Source organism: Platalea leucorodia, assembly GCF_965183815.1.
Source record: "Platalea leucorodia genome assembly, chromosome: 11".
NCBI lineage: Eukaryota > Metazoa > Chordata > Aves > Pelecaniformes > Threskiornithidae > Platalea > Platalea leucorodia.
The window spans coordinates 11,996,488-12,022,575 of NC_138833.1; the positions used below are offsets into that span (position 1 = coordinate 11,996,488).

The 26,088-nt window shown below is 42.0% G+C and overlaps 2 protein-coding genes across 11 annotated transcripts in view; both read left to right on the forward strand.

The window, feature by feature from the left end:
- Nucleotides 1–844: 844 nt before the first annotated feature.
- On the forward strand, nt 845–18,824 carry GFPT2 (glutamine-fructose-6-phosphate transaminase 2). Its single transcript, XM_082323851.1, has 19 exons — nt 845–910; nt 5,846–5,953; nt 6,654–6,752; nt 7,428–7,553; nt 8,138–8,196; nt 8,714–8,848; nt 10,317–10,378; nt 11,932–12,011; nt 12,302–12,419; nt 13,120–13,283; nt 13,835–13,930; nt 14,038–14,135; nt 14,481–14,601; nt 14,922–15,079; nt 15,215–15,329; nt 15,861–15,988; nt 16,682–16,849; nt 17,291–17,452; nt 18,063–18,824. Exons 1-19 carry the CDS (start codon nt 904–906, stop codon nt 18,105–18,107), a joined length of 2,049 nt encoding a protein of 682 aa, XP_082179977.1. The 5' UTR covers nt 845–903; the 3' UTR covers nt 18,108–18,824.
- Nucleotides 18,825–20,143: 1,319 nt separating this feature from the next.
- Nucleotides 20,144–26,088, forward strand: part of MAPK9 (mitogen-activated protein kinase 9) — a 33,026-nt gene continuing 27,081 nt past the window's right edge. For 5 of the 10 annotated variants that reach the window (XM_082323701.1, XM_082323697.1, XM_082323700.1 and 2 more), the window contains exons 1-2: nt 20,144–20,281; nt 24,901–25,075. In XM_082323701.1, coding sequence (XP_082179827.1) covers nt 24,954–25,075 — 122 coding nt within the window. In that variant the 5' untranslated portion in view covers nt 20,144–20,281; nt 24,901–24,953. Of the gene's footprint in view, nt 20,282–24,900; nt 25,076–25,501; nt 25,738–26,088 lie in introns of those variants that run through there. The other 5 variants (XM_082323704.1, XM_082323705.1, XM_082323699.1 and 2 more) reach the window with 4 other exon arrangements.

Below are 26,088 nucleotides of genomic sequence, written 5' to 3' on the forward strand. Positions count from 1 at the left end.
TAAGAGATCACAAGCTTCTTTAGAAGATAAAGCTCGGTCCTGCCGCACGGGTCACGTCTGCAGGACTGGACTTGCGCGGGCTGAGGTGCGCCCTGCAGACGATGCCGGCCGGGCCAGGGCCTGTGGCCTTCCTCACCCTCATGGCGTCTGCCCCCAGAAGAGAGCCCAGCCCGGGAAAGGAGAGGATGGAGGAGCTCCTGGAGGCCATCTGCAGTTCCTTTCTTGCCAAGTAAATGGAGAAGACCACACAGACTGACCGTTCAGTCTGCTACTGCAGGGAAAGGCTCTCCCTCAGGCAGAGCCCAATGGCCCTCGCCTTTGGCCCTTGCTCAGCTGAGCACGAACGCAGGTGCTCTCGCTCCTGCCCGTGCAGATGAAGCCGGCTGCTGAGTGTCTGCTTCTAAACGCTTGTGGCCGAAAAGGCTGGAAAACGGGGGACGCCTTCCCCGCTAAGCTCGGAGAGGGGCTGCCCTGCCCCTCCGCCGCGGGCCCGGCCATGTCGCCCTGACAGCCCGGACCGCTTCGCCTCCCGCCCGGGCTCCTCCGCGTGCGGAGCCCGGGAAACCCCGCCACTCGCCACAGCCCTCGGCGGCCGCGGGCAGGGCCGAGCCGGGCAGGGCCGAGCCGGGCAGGCGTGCGCGGTCGCAGGGCTGGGCCGGGGGCAGGGCGCGAACCGCCGCGGCCCCCCGCCCCCGGGCCGCCTCCGCGCCGGGGCTCAGCCCCCGCCGCGCACCCGCTCGGGGCCCCGGGCGGAGCGGCCCCAGCGCCCGCTGCCCGGCCAATGAGCAGGGAGGCAGGGGCCGACCCGGCCGCGCTATAAGAGCCGGCGGCGGCCGTGCCCGAGTCAGGCCGTGTGGCGGGAGCCGCGTTTGCTGGCAGCGGGAGGGACCGTGCGGCGCGACCATGTGCGGTGAGTGACGGGGCCGCGGCCGCCGCCCCTCGCCGGCCGTCAGGGGCCGGGGACGGCCCGGGCCCGCCGCAGCCCTTCGCCCTCTGGGCGGGACGGAGCTGGGGGCCCCGCCGGCCGCGGCGGGGGTCGCTGGTAGGAGCGAGGTGCCCGCGGACGAAGCGGGCTGTGCCGGGGTCCGGCCGCCTCTTCTGCCGGGGTGCGGGACAAGCGCCGCTTTGTCCCTGAACTGCGGGGCGTGGGGCTGTGACAGCGGGTCCCGGGGCTGCGGCAGCCCGCCGTCCCTGCCTCCGCGGCCGGTGCGGCCGGGACTGGCTCCGCTGCATCCATTTTGTGGGGTGGGGAGGGGGAGTGACGGGCTCCCGCGGGGATGGCAGGTAAAGGTACAGCTCCTCCGTCCTCCCCCTCCTTCCGTGGAAAGGAGATGGCCTCTCCGTTCCCCACAGCCTCGCCTCTCTGTCTCCTCCGTGTCCGGCGGCTTGTCCCTAGGTCTTGTGATGGGAACACGTCCCGTTTCCACCGCCCGGCTGCTCTGGGGGTATCTTGGCTGCGTTGTTAACCTCTGCTCCTGGTCCAGATGCCTCTGTGCATCACTGCTTTGGCTGATGCACAGGCTGCTTCGTGCGCTTGGCTCTGTCTCTCCTAGCCCGGGACTGGGATTAGCTGTGACTCACTTCCCAGCTGCGGCGAGAGGAAGAGTGTGTGGTTTTCAAACAAAGGCTGTGAAGGAGCTTAATTTTTAGCTGATGCGAGTTTATTCACCTTCCTTTATCTAATAAAGATGAGTGGTGAAGATAATACCTACATCATCTATACAATTGCTTAGATATGCTTTGGACCAGATTAAAATCAAAGTGCGGGTTCAGAAGCTGCTAATGCAATGCGCTTTAGTGAAACTTTACCTATTCCTTCACTGAAACCTCCTCTCAAGTCTGGAAGGATACTTTTGTTGAAAGCAGAAAAATTTGCGCTTGTACTTCTTAGCCATCGTGAACAAAACCTCTTTTTGTGAGATGCAGACTGAAAGAGAGTAGTTGCAGCTCCCAAAAATGTGTTTTCTGAGCTAGATATCTTTTCCCTGCCTCTACATCCTCTTTAATTGTAACCTCAGAAGGACTAAGGAGTCTAGCGAGTGCCTTTCACTTGAATGGAAACACGAGGTGATATTGTTTGAGCTCTTAGGTGACTCTCAGGTTGCTATCAGTGAAACAAACTTGGTGTCTTCTAAACAAAACCCTTTCAGGTGAGAGACTTGGCTCAGTGCCTAAGCAAACCAAAGGTATTGGTGGCAAGCACTAAGCAGTGAGACATGTAATGGTAATATCAAAAACTTAGCCTATCTGGGCTGTATATTGATTGGGAAATTAGGGTGTTAACAGTGTTAAATGAGTTTGGTAAAACATCTAGCTTGGGGTGGAGTGACTGACTCAGTATGAAATGGCAAAGAGAGCAGCAGTTCATGAAGTGCAGTGAGAGCAGTATTGGTTTTCTTCCCATCAACATTTGGAGACCTTTTACGTGACATTTGTTATCATGAAAGATGTCCCATATCTTCCTTGCTATGCTGGTCTGCTGTAGGAAGTGCAAGAGTTCTTGAGGTTGCAGCTGACAGTTTCTAAATTACTTTGTTTGTTTTTACTTTTGCTTATCTTTCCAGGTTTGAGTGTTGAAAACATGTCCTGTTGTGTTTTCTCTGACTTCAGGTAGCACATTAAGATTTAAACGTGTTTGTTTTCTTCATAAACATGCTCTTTAGGAAACAAAGTTGAGATGTTATCACACTCATATGTAAGAAGACAGTATAGCAAAAGTATGCAGGGTTTAAACAACAGGTAAGGTGCTCTTAAACTGATGATCTACCTATTTTAAATCAAAATTAGTTTCATCAGGATATGAAGTTGAGACCAGGACTTTCTCAGAGCTAAGGTTCTGGCATCAACAATGTGCTTGCCCCAGTAGAGGCATCCTTTTAGTTTTAAAACAATCATTAATTTTGTTCAGACTTCAAGTGTAGGCTGCCCCCTTCTTGATTTTGGTGAAGTCTTGCAATTGCAAGAGTTCTTGTGGGTTTTTCCCACAAAAAAATACTCAATGAACTTTTCCTCTTCTTGACACTCTGCTTGCAGTCCTGAAAGGGAAAGGGGAAACTCGAAAGTCTTGATATGCACGTAAAGGGAGAGCCTTGCTTTCAGTGTCTGCACCTGATTAAAGCTGGTTTTTAGTAATGTTTTAACAACCTTCTGTTTCTGTTTTGAGTATCTGATTCTAAAGGTAAGCCATACATGACCAACCTAGTTCATACTTCTATGCAAACTCTGTAATTATGGAAAGTTATAAACTAGATTTAGCATTCAGGTCAAGAGAGCAATACCCTAGTAAAATACTCTTAAATGCTTTCATTGGATTCTATGTTTATATGTATGACTTAGGAAAGTATTTCATTGCTTATGTTGTGCTGACAAACATTACCTTACTTGATACATATCACTTCAGTATTGCATTGGCTTAGAGAGTATTTGAGTCTTCACTGGGGAGGAGAGATGCAAGCTCTGGAAATTGCATCTAATAGCTTGGGGAGGCCATTATAAAGTAACTTGTGAGCATCACAGACCTCTTATCATGAATATGATTCAGCTAAGATTCAGTCATATTGGTTTGCTTCCAGAAGGAGTTAAGCTACAAGAAGTCTTTATCAAAAGTTGTTTCTACATGAGTTGAGCAATGTGCTTTAAATCTAGCCAAAGTGATGACTGAGTAGGGAAGAAAATATGCAAGTGGGTAAATCATGAAACAGAAAAGTACTAGAGAAGCGGTGCTGAGAGTAAGATTTATTTCCTTTAACCAAAAGAGTTTATAATATATTCCTTGAGAAGTCAGGCTGCAGCTATTGCTTTCATTATAAATGGCCTCTGGTGACTTCTGCGTCTTCGAATTCACATGTGTGGAAGCACAGCTACAGTTCCCTGGAAACAAGGATCTTTTTAACAATTGCAGCACACTGGTAGCATTGTAAGGACGGTCCCGAAGGAAGGTTTTTCCTGGAGCTCGGTGTACCCAAAGATGCCACATGGAACATATAAGGCTGATGCATCTTAAAGACATTGTGAAATCTGGCCTAGAAAGTAGAACTGGATCTGAAGTGAGCAATGTTTTGGAATGATGTTGAGAAATCTGTATTGAAGAAATTGAAGAATGCTGCTCTTGAGGTTCGTGGTTAGTGCCAGAGAATGGTAAATATCTGTCTGGAAAAATGATCAACAAGCTCTCAGTCTAAGGTGACTGTATATAACTGGAGGCATTATTTTTCAAAGCATCCATAAAAAACAGTATTTAGCTGTCCAAATTCCCAAATACCTCTTTAAAAGCAACTATTGTCTTAATATCTCTGTTAATGTTGGACATTCTAGAAATAATTAGGCTGGGCTCCTCAGAAATCCCACTTCTGTAGCAAAAAAGCATTTTCCACCCTTTAATCCTTCCAAGATAAATTCAGAGACCAATGTAATAGTCTCTTAGTCTCACTGTCGAATCAACAGTATTAATGGCTTAAAACCAGTGGAGTAACCGAATTCACAACAATATTTATGAGGGAGATTTATTGGTGTATCATTATAACAGCTTCACTACAGCCATTTACAGTTCAAAAGCCTTAATTGAAGGGGAAGAGGGTGTTAAATTTCAAACAAAGGCTTTCTCCATTTAAAACACTTGCTTGTCTGAACTGCTTATCTGTTGAGCTCTTAAAGTTTTGTTTTTGCTAGCTGTAGTCTCCAGTCCTGACTTGTTTCTTGGAGAAACTGTTGAAACAGTGAAGTTAGACGTTTCTGTTTTATTGGGGTACAGATTTGCAAGAGTTAATGAAAGGGCCTAATCTATCCTTATAAACGCAGAAGTCCCAGGAAGAGCAGTAGGCAGAGAAAAGGAATGGTTGTGTTTTCCTTTGGAGGTGACCTTACACCTTTTCTAAAGATAGAACATCCCCCAAACTCATTTTGATGAAAAAATGCTTGTGTACTTTTACCTTCCAAAAAAAAAAAATTGTGCAAAGGGGGAGAACCAACCCAAAAACTTTAAAAAGCCACTTCTTGGTGGATGACTGATCTATTCAAGAGAAGAGGGATCAGACTTGCAGACTCTTCCAGGCCCTGTTTGCTGAGTAGGCAAGGAGTGAGTTCACGTCTTTCTTAGGAAGCCTCTGTCAGAGTTGACCTGAGTAACCTGGGGCAAGCAAACGGATCTTATGTCTCTGTCGAGCTGGGTTTGGCAGGCAGCATTGTGTTGAGGCAGCACAAAGGGTGAATGCTTGTTTTTTGGGTGACCCTGTTTTTGTATCTTCTGTTTCTTTCCTTTGTTGTCCTATCCTTTTGACTTTTGCCCTTTCTTTATGATTTCTTCTCTATTCTGTTCCTGCTGAAGTGACTGTTGTGTGCAGGATTAAGCTGGAGCCTTTCAGAAATAGATGTTGTGCCTAGTACCTACCCGTGGGTATTTAAGGCCATGACTTTGATTACAAAAGTCTCCTTGTGTTAGTACTGGTGAATATATTCCTTCTTTGAATGTCTAGTTTTAGATCTGGATATGAAATAGATCACAATGTTCCCATTTTCAGCTGTGGTTTTCATGAAAAGTAGAAATTTTTTTTAAGCTCTCTCAACTGTTTAACTCTTGGTGGGTAACAGGAGAGCGAAACTGGCTAGGAATGTGTGTGTTTGCGTGGTGAAAATGAGGGTCCTGGTTCCTTTATTGTATTTGAACTCTCTCCATTTAAAAACCCAGTAGGAAGAACTGTACTAAATGGGAGGTGGGGTACCCCTATGACCTCCCTGTTATGCTAGTTTTAAAGGGTTTTATATTGACTCTGAAGGGATACAAACTCTAAAAAAAATCTTTTTTTTTTTTTTTTTTTTCCCCTCCCCTTCCCCTTTTCTCTTTAAACAGGAATTTTTGCTTATCTAAACTACAGAGTGCCTCGGACTCGGAAGGAAATATTTGAAACCCTGATAAAAGGATTACAGAGACTGGAATACAGAGGGTATGACTCTGCAGGTATGTAAACTGACTCCACAAATTAATTTTGGCAACCAGTAGCAATGTATGTGACTTTTTGAGTCTTTTCAATGTCCGTGTGTTGGATTTCTCTTTTTTTTTTTTTCTCTCTCTCTCTCTCTCTCTTTTTTTTTTTTTGTCATGGAGATTGAAAGATAAGGACGAATTACCTTGATGACAGGATTTTCTTCTTCAGCTTTTCTCAGGAATTTAAATTGGGTGTTTAGCTCTGTAATCAGATGGTGGTTGAGGTTTAGTACACCTAAGCAAAGCAACCAGTGTGTGAGGAAGATGACCTCCATACAGGGTCATGTAGTTGGTGCCTCAGCCTTTTTTGTGCACGTGAGTCCCAGTGAAAGGATGAAGAAGATTAAACTTGTCTTTAAATTTAAGTTGGCTAATTTCATTGGGCAAAATATATCAGTCTGTCCTCAAGGAAAATTTGAGATGGCTCATGGCTATTTTCATTTATGCAGTGGATATAGACTTCATCTAGTTTGATTTGAACATATACAGGTCTGTTGACAGACTTCAAGTATATCCCATTGCAGGATAATTTTAAAATAATTGTTTCACTAGTGTGTGCTTGTCTGTATTTTCTCAGCCTTTTTTTAATCCAGTGGTTTAAATAACAGTTAAATAATATAAATAAAACAAGTAATGGTTTAAATAACACTTGTGACTGTGTCTTGTACTGTAGGAGTGGCAATTGATGGAAATAATAATGAAGATAAAGAAAGGTTCATCAAACTAGTTAAGAAAAGAGGAAAAGTAAAGGCCCTGGAAGAAGAGTTGTACAGTAGGTGTCTTAAAAATTACCCCTTTACTTTGGCCTCCTAGTCAGATAATGTCTGCATCTCAGCAGAAAGTCAGACCATGAAATTAGTTATGATTTGGTACCAGTAATAACTGCATTGTGTAATCCAATGGCGATTAAATTGTTTGTGCCCCTCAAATCTGCACTTGAAAAGCAATTTGATCTTTAGGTCTAGTGTTGTGAAATTATCAGTTTACTCTCCCCTGTTTTAGTTGCTTCTTTGTTCAAGACCTGGGCTCCCTTGGTGCTTTACTGGGATGATTTCTGTGCTTGGTAGCTGAAACATCGGAATGTGGACTCTGACAGAATTTATGAGCATTTAAGCATCTGTCTGTCACCACAATCTGCTTTATGCAGTGCTTCCATCTGTGAAGAACTGAAATCGTGTTTTAATACATTTACATTATATTTTGTAGTAATGTGGTCTGTTAGCCTAGCTGATAGTATTGGCTGAAAATGCTCAAGTCTTGGCAAACAAAGTTTTAATCACAGTACCTGAAGTGTAATGTCAAGAAAGCAAATGGTTTAAAAGAAAGCCAGAAGGTAACTTTTAGATTTTTTTGCCTGTAGGAATTCTCTTAGTGTTTTACTAGTTGTGTGTGTGCGAGAGAGAGACTCAACTTTAAATATTCAGTAAACTGAATTTCTTGTGTATAGAACAAGATGACCTGGATTCAAAAGCAGATTTTGAAACACATTTTGGAATTGCTCATACCCGCTGGGCAACCCATGGAGTACCAAGTGCAATAAACAGTCACCCTCAGAGATCAGATAAAAGGAATGGTATGTAGTCTCTGCAGCACTCTGGCACTGTATGAATCTGAAATGGTTGAACCCATAGAGTACATATGTACTCTCTTCTTACTTAGCGTTATGGTATCTGTTTTGTATACTAGAGCTAAGCTGTTGCTATTCTATCGAGGTTAGACACTTTTACAATAAAATAGCCTCTTCTGAGGCTAAAGAAATGCTGCAAAAGATTAATGAGATCTGTTTTCTGAAAATTGGTGCAAGTTAGTCAAAGGACAACATTCTTGTTTTAAAAGGTAAGACTCAGAAAATGTAAGTGCATCAATATTGTTTGGACTGGAAAAGGGAGATTTCATATAATTTTTCACTTGAGATGGCTTGGTGCTATTCTATGGGGTGTAGTTTAAAACTGTCTTGATTTGGAGCAACCGTCCTATGCCTTCAGCATTTGTAAGCTTCTGCTTTCTGTTGTCCATGTTATGATAAACTGTATGTCTGAAAGCTATAGCAGGTAGTTTCTAGTGTACTTCTAAGCCTTTTTTTCCCTCTAATTTTGTGGTCTGAGTTAAATATCTTAATTTTCCATTACTGATGTATATATATTTTTTTCCTTTTAGAATTTGTTGTTATCCATAATGGAATCATCACAAATTATAAGGACCTGAGAAAATTTCTGGTGAGTCTGTGGCAACTTGATTCTAAAACTAGAAAGTAAATGCCCCATCAACTACTGTCACATCTTTCATGACTTTGTTGGAATCTGAATTCAAGTTTCTTGATATTGTCTATAAAATAGTAACGTGAAGGAGTCTGTCTAATAAAGGTATGTGGGAGCTGGTGAAGTGCAATATGTTCTTGTAATCCTAAATGCAAAGTACTTATGAGTAGAGTAGCAATTTGCGCTCAAATTGTGTGAGAGGGTGTGTGGAGTGGGCTCTCTCCTGTCTCTTGTTGCTTGACAGATGCTAAGCAAGTCTTACTACATGTCTTATTACAGTATTTCTGAAAGAGTAAGCTATGACAGGATAAGTCTTTATATTTTGTCTGTAGTGATATATATCCACTAGTCCAGTGCAGTGCTCCAAGCAGTCTGTCCTACTGTGCAGCTTCTGGTGGGAGACAGCGGAAAGGCTCTTCAGTGTTTACTTGCCTGAGGATGAAAACACTTTTTACTCTTCTATATGATATTTCAGGAGAGCAAAGGCTATGAATTTGAATCTGAAACAGATACAGAAACGATCCCTAAATTGATCAAATACATGTATGACAACAGAGAGAGCGAAGACACCAGTTTTTCAGCTTTGGTGGAAAGAGTTATTCAACAGTTGGTAAGTGGGCAGTTCCTCTTTTCCTGTATTACTGTATAACCTATTTGTGGGGTTCCTTAGTATTCCACATTTATGCATTTAGATCGTCTGCAGGAGTCCGTAGAAGGTGCTGCAAATAACCCTTTTTGGCCTCTAAACAGTGCTTAATAGACCAAGAAATTAGATCAAAATTTTGGAAACTTCCAAGGCTTTTCAGTGGTAAATTTTTAAATTGTGTTAGTAGTGGGTTTTTTTGTTTTTTTGTTTGTGTGTTTTGTTTGTTTTTTTTTTTTTTTTAAAGCAAGAGGTTATCACAGTTTTTTAATGAAGCACCTTGACTGTAGGAGCCTCTGGGGATTGAAATCTCTCATAAAGGGCAGTGTGTTCTTAAAGGCTATTCTGATCATGTTAAAATACTGCTGGGATTCAAATTTGTCTGGTAGTATGCCTTGGCTCCCATATTTGGAAGTAGATCTAACAAGCTGTACTGATTCATGGCATAGCTGGTTCCCAAACTTTGAAGTGGGAATCTACTGTTAGTATGTGAACGCTTAAAAACTTCGATAGATGCGTTGCAAACTTGGAGAAAGCTTCCTTTGTTTCCTCCCCCAGTCTCTGGGCAGATGTTTTCCCTCCCCTTCCTGCAGATTCTTACACTTTTTTCACCTCCCCTTTCTCCTCTCTAAAGCAGCTCAGTAGGATTCCCCAAGAGCAGGGCTGGAATACACACGAAGTAAAGGCCTGTGTGAGACAAGAGGGAATAGTGGTGCAGCCACCTAGTTGAGGGGAAGGGTGACTTCACCTGACTGCAGAAGAAGAGCAGAGTAGTCTCAGACTGGAGTCCCTGCAGAGGAGTGAGTGTTTCCATCTCTCCTCTGTTTGGTAGGTGGGGGGGGCTTTTGCTCCTGTTTTTGGAATACTCCTCAAGTAGCAAGCTGTGTTAATACTATAGTGGTTGATTGTGTGTTCCTGTTTTTGTTCTTCTGTTGTGGATTTTGTTTTTTTCTTTTTAGTGAAGGTATTTTTTGGAAATACTTCAGTGAGAATTTGCTGCTTAAAGTAGAATTAGTAACTCTAAAATTTTAGCTGAAAATGCACGATAAAATGCAGCTACATGCACATTCTTATTCAAAGTCTTTCTAAAAGTAAATGTCTAGCAGTCTTCATGTTGATTATGAGTAACATCTCAGATTTTCTTAACCCTTGCATTGGAAGGTACTGTTTTTATTTATAAAGAGAGGCTAAGTGCTCACTTCCTGATCTTTCAGCTGTTGCACTGTTACTTGCATGTTAGCTTGTTCTGCTCCATGACCAATTCCTTTAAAGGTCCAGTCTGCCCTCCAGGAAGAGATTCCTGATAGTAGTAAAGAGCTTTCCTTCACAGCCTCCGCAGGAAGAGGGGCCCCAGTTTAATGAGATGCAACTAATTGAGATAAGTCGTTGAGGATTTTTTTTCTTTTCTTTTCTTTTCTGTTTGCATGGTTTCCAGGAAGGTGCTTTTGCACTGGTTTTCAAGAGCATCCATTACCCAGGTGAAGCTGTTGCTACCAGGTTAGTAAAAGTCCATTTTATACATAATTCATGCTTTTTTAGGTTAAAAAAAAAAATGCTAACATTTCTTTAAAAAAAACCAAAAAATTCCTAGAATACTGATGTTTAAAGTGCTTAATTAACCAAAACTCCGAAGTTAGATAGCTGCACTAGTGGAATCCTTATGAAGGGCAGGAAAGCTCTGCTGAGCATCTCTTCAACTGACTGTTGAATATAACTTAATTTGAACTGTTCTGACTGCAGGTCACAGAATTACCAGAGGCTTGTGTTGATTCTCTATAGTCTTTAACTTGGTTTTGTTTAATAAATTAGATGTGACTACTCACTTTTTGAGGATGCAAAGACTGTAGTGAAAAGTAATCAGATGGTGTTTTCTTGCTTCATGCAAATACGCTTTTGGTAGGAGACCGGCCAAATGACACTCAGAAGAATGTACCACTGACAAACTCATTCCCATAGTCTGTCCTTTTATCTGTTACAGTGTGTCGATAAAGGAGCTCAGCGTATCTTCCATTTCTAAAGTTGTATTAAGAGTTTGATAACATTTATCCTGTATCAAAAAGGGGAGGGAAAGGGTATGGTTCAATTTTACTTCACATTGAATAAAGACTGAGAGAAGTATGTTCAGGTTGTCTAAAAAGCTGTCATACTAATAGGTTATACAAATAGTGTTCTATAGCTCTCATAGCATTTATGAGGTTTTTTTCTGTATAAGTTCTACTTTTGTTTATGACTTGGAAAACAACTTTCAGGAAATGTCAAGATATTAAAGTAGCAAGTGAAGTAGCAGTGGGAATAAAGACTGTTTCATCCTACAACCAAAAAGCCCATTGCTCTTGTGGTCTAAAATAGGACTATATTAAAATTGTGAAAAAGCCTGCTGTACCATCACTCTAACTGGAGAACATCTTCTGAAATGAACTATTCTATATGTGGTTCAGGTTTGGGTTTTTAGGAGTAAGGGGATTAAGAGTAGCTAAACTTGTAATCTGAGGTGTTGGGGGGGTGAATTACTCTTTTATTCCTGTGAGATTTTTTTTTTTAATAAGGTCTTCAATATGGCTTATATAATTAAATAATATAATTTTAAAAATTATCTTAATATTCTGCAGTTTCAGCAGTGCAGTTGACATTTCTGAGTTTAAAAGGCTAAAGGGTAGAACCGTATTTCAATAGTAAAGAGCACTGCAGTTTATTGCTGGCTCACTTCAGAGGCAGAGAAAGCTTTGTTTAAAAACAGTATTCAAATTGGTGCCTGTGGTAAGCTGTTTTGTGAAGGAAAACAACTAGTTCGTATACATTTTCCTCTACCTGGGTGTAGTTCATGGGGAAACAATCACCAAGGCATATGGTGCTTATTCATATAATATTTGGCAAACCTTACAGAAACAAACCAAGTTTATTAACTCCTGCCATGGCTTCAGGATCAGGGTTGAGGTGGACCTTTCTATTTAGGAAGGTAGATGGGATATTGTCTTTCAACTTCACAGATGTCCTTTGACTTCTTTTTATGCACCTTTCTGTTTATAAACTTGCATGTTTTCCCTTTGTAGGAGAGGGAGTCCTTTGCTCATTGGGGTTAGGAGCAAGTACAAGCTCTCCACTGAACAGATTCCTGTTTTATATAGAACATGTAAGTTGATAAATCCAATTACATTTTTTTTTTAAGAGCTAAAATTATTGTTACTTTACGATTAGAAATTAGGTTAATTGGTCTTTGTACTATAAAACTACCAGCTGATGCCCCCAATAGCTTCTTAGCTGAGGATATTCTATTTTTATACTACTGAATGCATAGTTCATGTAAAAGTCCCATCCCCCCAAAATACTTACATAACTGTGATACCTTGAACCTGTGTAGTCTGTAATCTCTAACTTGAATAGATCTATTTTTGCATTTAAAGTGTCTCATTTCTTTAATAGGCGATATTGAAAATGTGAAGAACATATGCAATTCACGAATGAAAAGGCTGGACAGCTCTACCTGCCTTCATGCTGTTGGGGATAAGGCAGTAGAATTTTTCTTTGCTTCAGATGCAAGGTAGTAAAAGTACTTAAATGCTTCTCAATATTTTTTTTTTGTCTAGAAATGAGGTAGCTCTAGAAATCTTACGTTATCTTGCTGCTGTACAATTGTTTTCTGATAGGACAGCTTCTAATCCAGGTACCTTCGTAAAGGCCACAGGCTAAGGTACTTGAAAAATGTGGAGGCTTGACATCAGCATTTGAACTGTAAATATCTGCCAATTACTAACCTCTACGTAAAATAAATCCAGTGTAGGCAGGTAAGTTGGGTACAAATAGACACTATCAGCCCAGTATTTGGGCAGACTATAGGTTAGTCTGGGTTTTGGCATTTTAATCTAGCTATAGTGGAATAGTGGTGTCATTTCAAACTTAGCAGGAACCTGGACATCAGGTACACATTTGCCTCTCTCAGAAACAAGATCCTGACCTTAGGAGTCCATCAGAGACCCTGGGAGGCAGGATCAGATCAGCAGGAACTTGCCGATGCAAGATGCCATGGGTCCCAAACCTTCCGCTCCAGGCTCCTGTGAGAGTGCAGGAGGAGCAGCAGATGGAGCCATTTCCTTTAAGATGGCTCTATCTGTAGCTATGTCCAACAGGAAAATAGAAGGGGGGCTGGAAGTGCTGTGTGGCATATTTAATTGCTTTGAGGAGCACTGCTACCAACTCTTACTGACGCGTCAGGTTTGTCTTGCTTCTGTTTTTTTCTGTAGTGCTATCATTGAGCACACCAACAGAGTAATTTTCTTAGAAGATGATGACATTGCAGCAGTAATGGATGGGAAGCTTTCAATTCACCGTCTCGAGCGTTCAGCTAGTGATGATCCTTCCCGGGCCATCCAAACCTTGCAGATGGAATTGCAGCAAATCATGAAGGGTGGGTTGAAACGTCTGTGAATGAGTATCATCAAAGACGGATAGTTACTGACTGTTTGTGTAGCAGAAAACTGCTAATTTGTTGTGAAAATGACCTGGTATTTAGGCTGTTTGTACTGGGAGCTGACAATTCCAAGCTTTAAGACCAAGGGAAGATGGGGTGGTATGGGACCCTACCCATTTTTAGCCTTGGAAAAGTCCTAGATACTTCTATTCATCTCAATATTTGGTGAAAACATAGCTAATATTAACACGTTGTTGTAGTTGTTGGCAAACTTTGACTGTAAACTAAGAACTGAAGTGGAATAGAGAAGTTTCTTTGAAAAGGAATTCAGTTACCGTGTCAGTGTTGGGAAATGAAACCAACCTGATACAGAGAACTACCAATCCCTTCTTTCTTCTCGCCTATTCCTAAGCTTTTGTTTAAGCGAACAGTCAACTTAAATTACGTTGCTAGCACAGGTCATCTTAAAAGTTCTCTTTGTAACTGTAATAGACTTCAAATAACAAGCCATGTACCTAAGCATTACCGTGTAATGTTTTTCTAAACAGGTAACTTCAGTGCATTCATGCAAAAGGAAATTTTTGAACAACCGGAATCAGTTGTCAATACGATGAGAGGCAGGGTGAATTTTGAGAGCAGCACAGGTAACTCAGAACAGGCGTTCAAGCTGCGCTGTGTGCAAATTTTGAACATATCAATGGTGTATTTTATTTCCTAGTTGATATATGCTTTTTTGTTTGTTTGCTTACAGTTCTGCTGGGGGGGCTGAAGGATCATCTGAAAGAAATCAGAAGATGCCGAAGACTGATCATTATTGGCTGTGGGACCAGTTACCACGCCGCAGTAGCTGTATGTTCAGCCTTAGCTGAAATGCATATATAACTCCTAGTTGCTAGGTTTTTAGACAACAGCTCTTCATCTGCTTTTTCTTCTGTATCTCAAACTTTGCCTTTTGTTGAGGGGTCTCGCCCTTTCGTTTAGTTTTCCTTTGTGCCACACTCTTTATTAATGCTCCAGTGCTGTTACTTAGCATGCTTGAAATTAACTTTTTTCACCTTGGTTTTTAAAGCCCTGGTGAGCTGTAATTATGAATTTTTGTAATAAGAATCCGTTTAGATTATCTCTGACTCTTTAAGATGTCAAGACTTTTATGGGTGGCAGTATTAACAAATATTGTGTGCTGCTTGAATACAGACTCGACAAGTATTGGAAGAGTTAACTGAATTACCAGTGATGGTGGAACTTGCTAGTGACTTCCTGGATAGAAACACGCCTGTATTCAGAGATGATGTGTGCTTTTTTATAAGTCAGTCAGGTGAGCTGCATTTACTGTTTGTCTTCAGTTGAGTGAAAACTGTAGAAAAGTTTAAAAAAAGCCAATGACTTACTACTTCCTGCATGTTGCACAGGAGGATGATGGCTAATGGGCCAGATTTGTCTTGAATGAAAGTTTCTTTCAGACTTGATTCAAATATATGGACAATGAGTGAGTGCTGAAAGATTGTTTTCAGTTGCATTTTGCATTGTCTGCGTGTGGATGCAGTTATTTAGAACACACTTGTGTAGAATTTTATGCTTTTCAGGAATCATTACTATCCTCTGTCAACTTGAAGTCAAGATGTAAATGTTTTCCAGGTGAAACTGCAGATACGCTTATGGCCTTGAGGTATTGTAAGGAACGTCGGGCTCTAACAGTTGGCATCACAAACACAGTTGGAAGCTCAATATCCAGGGAGACTGACTGTGGTGTACATATCAATGCAGGACCTGAGATAGGTGTGGCAAGCACAAAGGTAATTGCTGTTCAGTGTTTGACTTTCATACTTAACACCTGTGGAATCCAATTAAAATGTTAATTGTAGCACTTCAGACTGAGATCATACAAACTCTCTGCAGACTTAGCTCTAAATGTTTTGTTTTGTCTGCAGGCTTACACCAGCCAATTCGTGTCTCTTGTAATGTTTGGCCTAATGATGTCTGAAGACAGAATTTCCTTGCAGAAAAGGAGACAGGAAATCATTAGTGGACTAAAATCATTGCCAGGTATATTGATGTTTTGGGTTTGAGGAGGGCTAGAGGATGTTGTTTAATGGGCCATATAAAATACTACTCAGGGATGTTTCTTTCTTATTTAAGTTTCGGTCTCCCCCTCCTCCTGAAAGGTAGACAATATAAGAAAAATGGACTATTAGTTTCTGCACTAATTGCCAATTTTACAAGTGCCCTTCCAAGGAACTTGGCAGGAAGATCAGAATTTTCATGGGTTAGGTTTTCTAATTACAATAAGGTGGTTTTGTATGAGAAATATTATTACAACTTGAGAAATATATCACAACTTCCTTTGCAATACAAATGGGATGTATGAGCACTGCTTAAACCAATGGGTGCTTTATATTTGTTACTGTAAATAAGGCTGGAGAAAATAGCCTTAAACTGCAGTCAAAGATGCAAAGTTAATGGTTGAATTATATTAAGTGTATTTGTTCCAATAGATCATTAGAACATCCTACTACAAGCAAACTATTTTTTCCAATTAAGAAGTTCTTTATATGTGATTTTTGTATGCCCCAATAGAGATGATTAAAGAAGTCTTGTCCTTGGATGAGAAGATACATGATTTGGCTCTTGAACTGTACAGACAAAGATCACTGCTGGTTATGGGTCGTGGATATAATTATGCCACTTGTCTGGAAGGAGCTCTGGTAGGAACCTCTCAATATTGCTGGATGTTATTTAAAATGAGCTTTTGTGGCTTCTGCAACAATATTTCTAATATTTCATTACAACTTAATTCTGCTGCAATAAAGCTGCTATCTGTAGCTGAGAGCATTTAGTCCTGTTGGATTGAACACATACATAAGGTGAACCTGGGTAAGATACCAGTTTCTTGTTTCTTTCACATAATAAATGCAGTGTTTAATGAGTCTATTTAAAAAACAAACAAAGAATTTAAAATGCTGACCCATTTGAAAATAACATCAGAAGAACAGTGTGCTGATGTTCAGATGAGATGCTCATGCAGGAAATGCATAAATTGTTATGAACATTCTGGTGGAATGGATGCATACCCATCTCTCAGAAGTTTGAAATGTTAAAGGTAGACTGCAGTAGTCAAGGTTGTGCTGGGTGTTTGATGCTTAAAGTTCCTGTTAACTACTCCATTTCTTTATCTGCAAATGTATGTGCATGGGCAAGCTCTGCTTCGACCAGCAGCCTGCTGGAAATCCCAGCAGACAAGCTTGTCTGTTTTCACTATTAACTGATCGTTGAAAATACCGACTTGATACCGTATGTTTGTATTTAAGTGGCAGATGTACAGCCTTGGTGTTTTGCTTCTTGTGGCTTTTATTTCTCATCTGATTTACTAGTAACTTGATGGCATTTGCTTTTTTTAGAAAATAAAAGAAATCACCTATATGCATTCTGAAGGTATCCTGGCTGGTGAGCTGAAACATGGGCCATTAGCCTTAATAGATAAACAAATGCCTGTTATCATGGTGATAATGAAGGATCCTTGTTTCACCAAGTGCCAGAATGCTCTGCAACAGGTCACTGCTCGACAGGTAAGCTGTTTAACTAATAGAGTGTCATAGGGAAAGAGATTGTGCACGTTGTATTGCTGCTGACTGTGCCTCAGAAAAAGGATGAATTGGTGATTTTTATTTTTTTTTCCCCACTAATTATTAAGTTAGAAATAAGATGCTATATCTGTATTGTAGGCTGTCATTAAAGGTTAACACCAGTAGTGAAAACTGATTGCATGTGGGTGGGTTGTTTGGGGTTTTTGTTTGTTTTGAAACAAATGGAATAATGTTAAAACTCTACAGGGTGAAAACAGTCAAGTCTCACAAAACAGTGAATGACAAAAGTCATTATGCAAGACCAGCATTGTCTTTGTTAGCTACCTGAGTGTCTTCAAACATACTACAGGCATGCTGTGATCCAATATTTCAAAGCAGTTCTAAGCCAGCTCTTCGCTTAACACTGCAAAATTTTATTTTCAGGGTCGTCCAATCATTCTGTGTTCTAAAGAAGACACAGAAAGCTCAAAATTTGCCTACAAAACCATTGAGCTGCCTCATACAGTTGACTGCCTTCAAGGAGTCTTGAGTGTTATTCCTCTCCAGTTGCTTTCATTCCACCTGGCTGTTCTCAGAGGATACGATGTAAGTGCTTTCTATATTTAGCACTCCAGTTAGTGCAGTTTTGAACTTCCTCCTACCAGTGTAAAGTGAGAGACGCGGTTATACGACATATCAAACAAAGAGCGATTATCATAGTTAATGGAGCTTATAGTGACTGTGGTAGTAGAGGTGGCATTTCGGTGCCAATTCTTCAGCTTTATATTTTTAATTGGTATCCTTCTAAAAAAATTATAAGGATTGTTTGCTTAGTTTGATTAGTTAAGAGTGCAGGTAGGACTTTTTCAGAGAACTAAGTCTTAAAATGTGATATTGCTCTTTAACCTAAAATGGTTCAGTGCTTTGTACAGCTTAGTTTGTTGACACTGGCTAGGTGTGTCAGTTTGACAATGATGACTGCTTTGGAAAGGTACCCTGTGCAAAACAAATGTATTTGTTAGGAGGGTTTTGGAAGCAAGGGTGAATTCAACAGTGAGTCATTATCTGCAGATCTATAGTCTCTTGCATGTGTTAATGTGTCTAGAATAAAGCAGAACTCATTAGGAAGTCTAAAAAAAGCACACTAAATGAACTGTCAAATGCAGAATGTCAGTATTACTCTGTCATATACTGAAAGTCTGTCTCTTCATTCTAGGTGGACTTTCCAAGAAATTTGGCCAAGTCTGTTACTGTAGAATAACAGCCAAGAACAGCTGATGTTTTTTGTCACCAGACCTCTGAGTTATACTTGTAGAAATGTGTAATTCTGAATTGATAGGTACACGTTTTTCTAAAGAGAATGACAGTGCTAATTGGAAAGTGTCAGAAGGATTTATCTTGCAGCTTTAAAAGCTTTTGATGTGCCTTGTACCCAAGTGCTTTTGCTCACAGCAAATATTCCTCAAAGTCCTGAAATTGCCAAAGAAGATAAAAATTGTTTACACATGGTATACTGAATGAACTTTTCTACTGTGCAATATATATATACAGCTCTCTTCAGAGTAACTGTGAACATTTTTTTTTAGCCTACACTACTTAACCAATTTTAAAGATATAGTATTTATAACTACAATTGTATAGCTTTTTTTAAGTTATTTTTTTAGTATGTTGCTTATCTGTAGCATTGGTAATGCTCAGAATGTAAATACTGAGCATGTTAAGATGTGTGTACAGTTGTTAGGGTTTTTTCCTACTTCAGCCTCAAACTGGAAATTTGTTGTCCCTCTTCCTCCTCAGCTTCCCCTCCCCCCTTTGCATCTGTGTTTCGTATTTAACCAGTCATTTGCAAAGCTCTTCTGTGGCTGTGAATTCTCAGCTGTGTTTTAAATTTCTGCTTCTTTCAACTAATTATTTGAAAAGCCAGATTTTGTTTTGTATGCCACCCCAGCTCTTATTTGCATAACGTGCAGTGCAACAAAATAAGGGAACTGGATGTCTTTCAAGTGATATTTCTGTTTGAAGAGTGTACAATGAAATTACAATGCAATTAAAAGATTATATAATTCTTCTTGGGTTTTGGGGGTTTGTTTGTTTTTGTTGTTGTTGTGTGGTTTTGGTGGTGTGTTTGTGTGTTTGTTTGTTTTTTTTTTTTAACTTGATGATGACTCCTCATCTCAGGTCTGAACACAGGTACAACACTGCAGTACTCTTATACAAGTAGGAGAGACGGTGTTCTCCCCTGGTCTCGTCTAAATCCTGATATCGGAGTTCTTTCTCCCGTTTCTTGGGTTAGTTCTTCCTGTCTTTGCACGGATCTCCCAGATACCAAGAATATGTAACTTGGTATCCAACGTCTTTTGCTAAGTGATGCAAAGGCCCCTTTTACTGTCTGTCTAGAATTAGTATCCTCTTCATATTAAAAAGTGGAGCTATTAAAGGAAACTGACATCATCTAATCTACATGATACATTAAATTGATTTATTAAAAAAATTACAGGTGTGTTTTTCTAAAATCGTTTATGGACAATAGAAATTACAGAAAAGGCTGTTGCTAGTCCTAGGAGAGGTGGAAAAATATATTGAATCTATTTTTAGTGAGCACCTGTTTTAAAAAACAAGCAGGCTTAACGTCAAGGCAGATGGTATGGTAATGTATAGAAGGTTTATGATTTTTGAGTGGGGTCAAAAATAGCTGGGCTACCCAGGGAGGGAATAAATCGCTTCCCTTCTGAACCATCCCCCGGAAAAGCTCTGTGAAGCCCATGCCCCAGTTCTGACCCAAGGGGTCAGGGCTTGCAGCTGCCTGACCCTGCACTGTGGAACTGGGCACTCTCTTGTCATCCCAAAACACAGATGTGAGGTGATCGTGGCATGTTGTGGTGCTGTGACAGGCTGCCAATGTGTGATGTAATTTTGCTCTAGTGCTTTGGGGGCTTTCCATACATGCGAGGTGTTTACGGAGCACTCGTCCCCGCTTGCTGGAGCAGGGCGGCTGTGAGGAAGCGACAGCACTACCCGGCACTGGGCATTGGTGCTACAGCAACTCATGACGAGGCACTGCTGCGAGGTGACATCATGAATATGGTGACAGGTTGACGTGCGATGATGACATCCCGCCAGGGGGCGGGGGCTGCGCCCGGATTGGCCTGAACTTCCCTGTCTCCACTGCAGTCCTTCGCCGCCCTCCCTTATATAGCGGCTAGCAGGTCCCGCCTCCAGAGCTCGATTGGTTGGGCTTCCCCGGCAAAGGGCTACGATTGGGCTGAGCGGCTGTCTGTCAGCGGGCACGGGCCCGGCGCGGCCTGTGTGTAGCCCCGGGAGGCCATTGTGGCTGGGGCAGCTCTGCGCGCCGGAGGAGGAGGAGGCGGCCGCGGCCCGCGAGCGCCGCGCCCCGTCTCGTCCCGCCCCGCCGAAGCCCGACCGAGGGAGGAGACGGTGAGGGAGGCCGCCGTGAGGGGGGCCCTGCGGGCGGCGGGGCCGGGGCTGGAGCAGGCCGAGCTCCCGGCCGCGGGGCCGGCCCTGTGGTGACCGGAGCCCCGGCTTCTCCCGCGGGCCTCGCCCGCCGAGGCGCGGGCAGAGCCGGGGTTCCCCGCGTGCCGCTGCCCCGGGCCCGGCCGAGCGGGAGGGAGGCGGGGGGGAGCGACGCAGCAAGGCCGGGGCCCCTTTCCTCCTCCGCTCCGCTCCTGCGGGGCTGCCCGGGCCGAGCCCCCCGCCCTTCCCCGTGCCGCAGTGCCGCCACCGGCCCCGGCCCGCTCCGCTCCCGGCGGGAGCCGCGCCCGCTGCGCTGCGGCGGGCGCTGCCTCTCCTCTGCCTTCTCCCCTTTGCTTTGTGCCCGGCCCGGGCGGGATCGCCCCCCGCCCCGCGCCCGCCGCGTCGCCGAGCGGCCCGGGGCCGGAGTGCTGCCCCGCCGGTGCCGCGCTGTGCGGCCGGGCCCGCGCTCGGCGGCCCCTGGAAGCCCCCCGGTCCTGAGAGGGGCGAGGGGAGGGCGGCCGAGCCGAGGGGCGGCCCCGTGCTGCGCGCCCTGCTCGGTGCAATAGGAGGGAACCTGAGCTTTCTCTTGAGCCGGAGCAACTCCTCAGCAGAAGTTTTAGAAGAGGTGTTAGAAGTCCTCTTGCTCAGTTATATGGCTGCTACATAATTTTACAACAGCGTAATTGGTTACAGCAGATGCACGTTTAAACTTTTTTCCCTCTTTCCACCAACTTGCCCTAGCAGGGGTGCTGAGATACATCCAATGTTTCTCTGCAGTGTATGTTTAACAGCTGAATGATACTATAACAGGTAGTTGGTAAAATCTTTGGTCAGTAATAGTTTGGGTTGCTTAAAGAGAAAGGTTGAGTTTTCAAAGAGCTAAACAGATAGAGAGTACCTCTGAACTCTGCTGTAACCAACTGACATTACTCACCTACTGCTTTACTACACTTACCTTTGTGACACTGTTCAGGGGTTGTGAGTAGAGGGGCAGAAGGTAACTCACTGTGATTTTGTAGTTGGACTCATACCTGTTGATATATATTACTGTAAACATTAAAAAAACCTCAACGCTGTTGGATAATAGTCCTTAAAAGGGCACACCTGAATTTGAAGTGCATTTGCAAGGATGAATAAGAGAATGGGGGGAGATTTTTCTGCACAGAATTTCCATATCTTTTTTAAATACATATATATATATATATATGTTCATTGTCTATTCATTCTGTCAGCAGTAGAATTTCAGCTTTAGCTTAAAAATCAGGCTAAGTTTCTTGATGTTCTTATGCTTTGTTGTCAGTAATAACATTTCTGCAACCAAAACAACCCTGGGAATGTGTTCCCAACTGATACAACCTGTTTGTTTCAGAAGCTTTGGACTTGAAGATATCTAGAGGACAGATCTGGTTAATAATAAGTTGCCATTTTAATAAATGTGTTTTAGGGAAGTGGCTGTTTAATACAGGATGTCTGCTATAGTGCACTTGTTTTCAACTTCTAAAAATTTCTTAGTGGAATTCCATGTAACAACTCATAAGCCTACTGATGGTAGGTTTGGTGTGTCGGTTATTTTTCTAGTTATCTTTCACGAACTACAGGTTGAGAACCACGCCTGTAAGTCTCCTGCATGTGATGAGCTCAGTCAGCTTCATGATTCTTAAATTTCCTCAATTGTACAAGCAAGTTATATTAAAAAAAAAAAAAGAAAAAACAAACCAAACATACCACTCAATTTATGTGCATCTTGTGCATGCTCTAAAATAGAAAAACATCTTGAAACACTGTGATTCAGTAGCATGCTATTACCAATAGGTAGAAGTATGTTTGCTGCCCATCCTGTGACTTTTACATTTGCTGCTGGTCCTGTTTGGTGCAGCTGCAGCTAGGAAGCCATAAATGAAAACTTATATTTCAGAAATGGCAATAATGCCTACTTCCAAAAAGTTCCTGCATAGGAGAAGCGTGGAGTAGGTTAGCTGGGGTGATGAATCAAGTTATTTCAGGTAGGAGAGTAACAGCTCGGGATTAAGAAACTTATTTGCCAGATATACTTTTCCCTTGAGCAATGGGAAATCTGTTTTTACTTGAGGGATCTATCTTGCCGCCAAAATAGATTGCCTGTCTGAAGTTGTGCGAACAGCTACAATCCCATGGTACCTAATTTTACATGTGTATGTCTGAAACAGTGTATGTCTGAAACAATGTATGTCCTGATGCATCCAAGCAGCTTGCAGCCCAAGTGAAAATTAGGGCTCAGATTATGGAGAGGCCGGGTACTTAGCACAGTGAATTGCGAAGGATGTCAGAATACATAGAACTTGTGTGTTGTGATGCCTGATTCCCTCTTTGGGCCTTGTCTAAAGAGCTTATCCTCATCTCTAAATGATTTTTAAAAGATGGCTTTGTGCAGACAAGGTTCCTTAAAAGGGGGGTTTCTCTAGTTCAGGATAACCTCCTTTTCCCCTACTTCTTTATCTCTGTTATAGAAGTGTTTCATTAACCCATGAAGAGGTGCAGCATAGTAGTTCTTGTGTAACTAACAGGTCTTTAACTTGATACCTAGCTTATGTATGCAAAATCTATACTTTTTTAGTTTTGTTCTGTAAGTCCTTTTCAGAGATAGGATCTTGACCTTCCAGCCGTACCTTTTTTCCAGTGTATGAAGATTCACAGAAAATACTATGGCTGCTGTTAATCAAAAAATTTGGTACCTCAGAGTCCGTAGCTTTGGAGTAATAAAAAGGGTCAGAAAGAAGAGTTGAGCTTTTCCTGGGAGGTAGTAGGAAAGGCTGAGAGCGCCTCTTAAGCCAGTGTTTTGGTCTCGCGTTAGTGTGAGCTGATTGTGGAACTGCATCTGACTGCCCCTAAAAATATTGTATAGGAGATGCAATTCTCTTCCTCACCCCTACTGCTGCTGTGGCAGAGGCAGAAAGTTGGTAGCTCACATTTTCCTTTCGCTGATCCTTTCTCCTCTGCTTTTTTTCTTAAGCTTCTAAGAGGAAATACCAAGTAAACTTACTGCCTAAATTGCTGCCAGTTGAATATCTGCTTCTTAAAATGCTGCTTAGGTTTTGAGAAACTTGAAGGTAAAAGGAACTCTAGACATTTCTTGAGAATTCCTTAAGTCTAACCATTACCAGTTCAGTTTAAACCCAGTCTTTATTAGGCTTTGTAGGTCTTCCGCCTCTTTTACTTGCAGATTTCTTGGAGTTCATCTGCTAGCTTAAGCCATGGAAAAGATGCTGCTCCCTCCTATGTGCACCTAGGAAGAGAGAGGTCCAAATTCTAATTTTTGAAGCAACGAAAATTATTTGTGTGGCTGAATGATCTTGTAGGATGGGCTTCTGGGTTGCTCTAGAGGCTTTTCTGTTTTGCATTGGCTCACTAATATTCTGTAGGCCAGTGAAGAGAGAGAGAGAGAGAGAGAGAGAGACTTGCTGCTCTTTCTGTAGCTAGAACAGACGTGGTACTGGACGGCAGTTAGGGCAGCTGCTCCACGGAAAGGTGATCTGCTTAATTTCCTGTTTCAAGGAACACTTGATTGTGCAATTTACTCTGAGCTATAATGACACTACCTGTCATAGTGAATGGGAAATTAAAAATGGGGGAATTTGATAGAGACCTCTTCAATAATTACTGAGGTAATGTTCTTGTAAGGTTTGGAAGAGGGAGGGAGGCCCAGGAAAACTGGAGGTCTGTATTGTCCTTACTGTAGCACTTTAGAGCTAAAGAGGTTTAGTCCATTACCTTGCTCTTCAATGTAATTACCTACCTGTAATTCATTCTTGACAGATGGATATAACTTATTCTCTGTTATGGCATTAAAGTCTCTTTCAAACTATAGCACAAAACTCGTAGTTCTTGTAGGACTATAGGTGCATTACCTGATAGCGTAGGATGTTACGGTGTGTTTAAAATGGGGAGGAGAGTGGGTTGCGATAGGTGTGGATCAGGGAAGGGTTGCCTGGCAGAGGTGAGGAGGCAGAGCCCTGCTTGAAATTTCCTACTGAACTAGATTGAAAGGGACTGTTGGAGAAACTGCAGCAGCCATGGGGATTTTGGGGACAGTTGTTTTGTTTCAAACCTGTTTTGCAGTTGTAATCGAGTCTTGTGTTAAACCCCTGTTTCTTTCGATGTCTGTGGACTTTGTGGGTTTCTGCTGATGCTTTTACCTGCATTATCAGTGTTTGAAAGACATTATTTATGATTTTTTTTTCTGTAATACAGAAATTAATACAGTCCTAGCATGTAGTAGTAATTCTAAGTTAGGGAGTATCCTTCAAGGAGTAGAGAGTTGTTGGATTTGGGTGGTTTTGTTTGTTTTTACAGTTGTTTACTTAGCTGCTTTTTGTTTTAGGGATTGGAATAGAAACATGCATTTACTTAAAGCTGTGAAGGCTATAATTATTTGCTGGCTGTCTGCAAGTATTTTTTGTTACAGTGGTAATACACAAAGTTGAAAGAATGCTTATTTAATGGTATGCTATTGAAAAAGTCATATGTATTAAAATATATATCATATATTTTCCAAGTTGTCTGCCTGGAATTAGTGACAGATTGAACATTTGTTTTCTTTCTTTAAGATCTTGAAAACTTTACCAGGTCCTTGAGAGAGAAAACTACATGACACTACACCATGAGTGACAGTAAATGCGATGGTCAGTTTTACAGTGTTCAAGTTGCAGATTCAACATTCACTGTACTAAAACGCTACCAGCAATTGAAGCCCATAGGATCAGGGGCACAGGGCATTGTTTGGTGAGTAATAAATATTTTATTTAAATATAAAAAGCTATAAATATAAAACAAAATTTGAATGTATTCCTGATAGAGGTGTCGGAATGTCAAACGCTGATGATAATTTCTCTCTCTTGCTACAGGGTTATGGACTAAATAAATTCTAAAACACCTGCTTTCTGTAGTTCATGTACAAAACTCTTTTTATTTTATTTTTAGGGGAAAATTAATATTTGGATAACTGCATAAATTAAAACGGTCAACAGATTTCCTTCTCATTAACCACTTTATTTCTGTTTCTAGTTCTCACATTGCCCATGTAGTTATAATTTTGCAGTATTAGGTATGACAATGCGATGGTGAGAGATTCTGGGTTTTACTCGTTTCTTCATCATGGCCCCCTTTTTTCCCCCCCTTTTATTCCCGATCACTCCTGTCCATTTCTAGGAGCCATCAATGCAGTGCCTTGCCATTAACTGGCAGGATGAGGCAAATCAGTGTCATTGTCACTCCATGGATTAACCAGAAAGGGATGCTGTGTGAGGGGTTGGGCTGGCCGGCTCTTCCTTGGTGTGCCACCTCAGCTATGTGTCCAGCCTCCACTGGTCCAGGACCTGAGAGTCGTTAGTCTGATCCTGAACCTTAGTCTCTTGTATGGCACCACACCTCTGGGCCAGCTAAAGGTAAACACTTTCAAATGTTTTTTAGAGTGCAGCAATCCATTCTACACGATTTAGTGCCAGCCCCTATTTTGTTGGGCAAAACTTACTTGGTAACAGCAGCAATGTTTATTGATGCGATTTTATGGTTCCATACTCAGGAGAGCAAACAGATATGCTCAGGAACGCTCTAATATTAGACTTAATCACAACCCATGGTGGGCTGTTCATGCTTTAAATCCAGTCTGCGGTTTCTCTTCATTTATAAATTCTGCAGAATAAGTGTGATGACTCATGTATTGTGAGCGACTCCTTATACAGCACCTGCTTATGCCTTTTTGGCTTTTTCATAACCATAATAAGTTATATATGTAG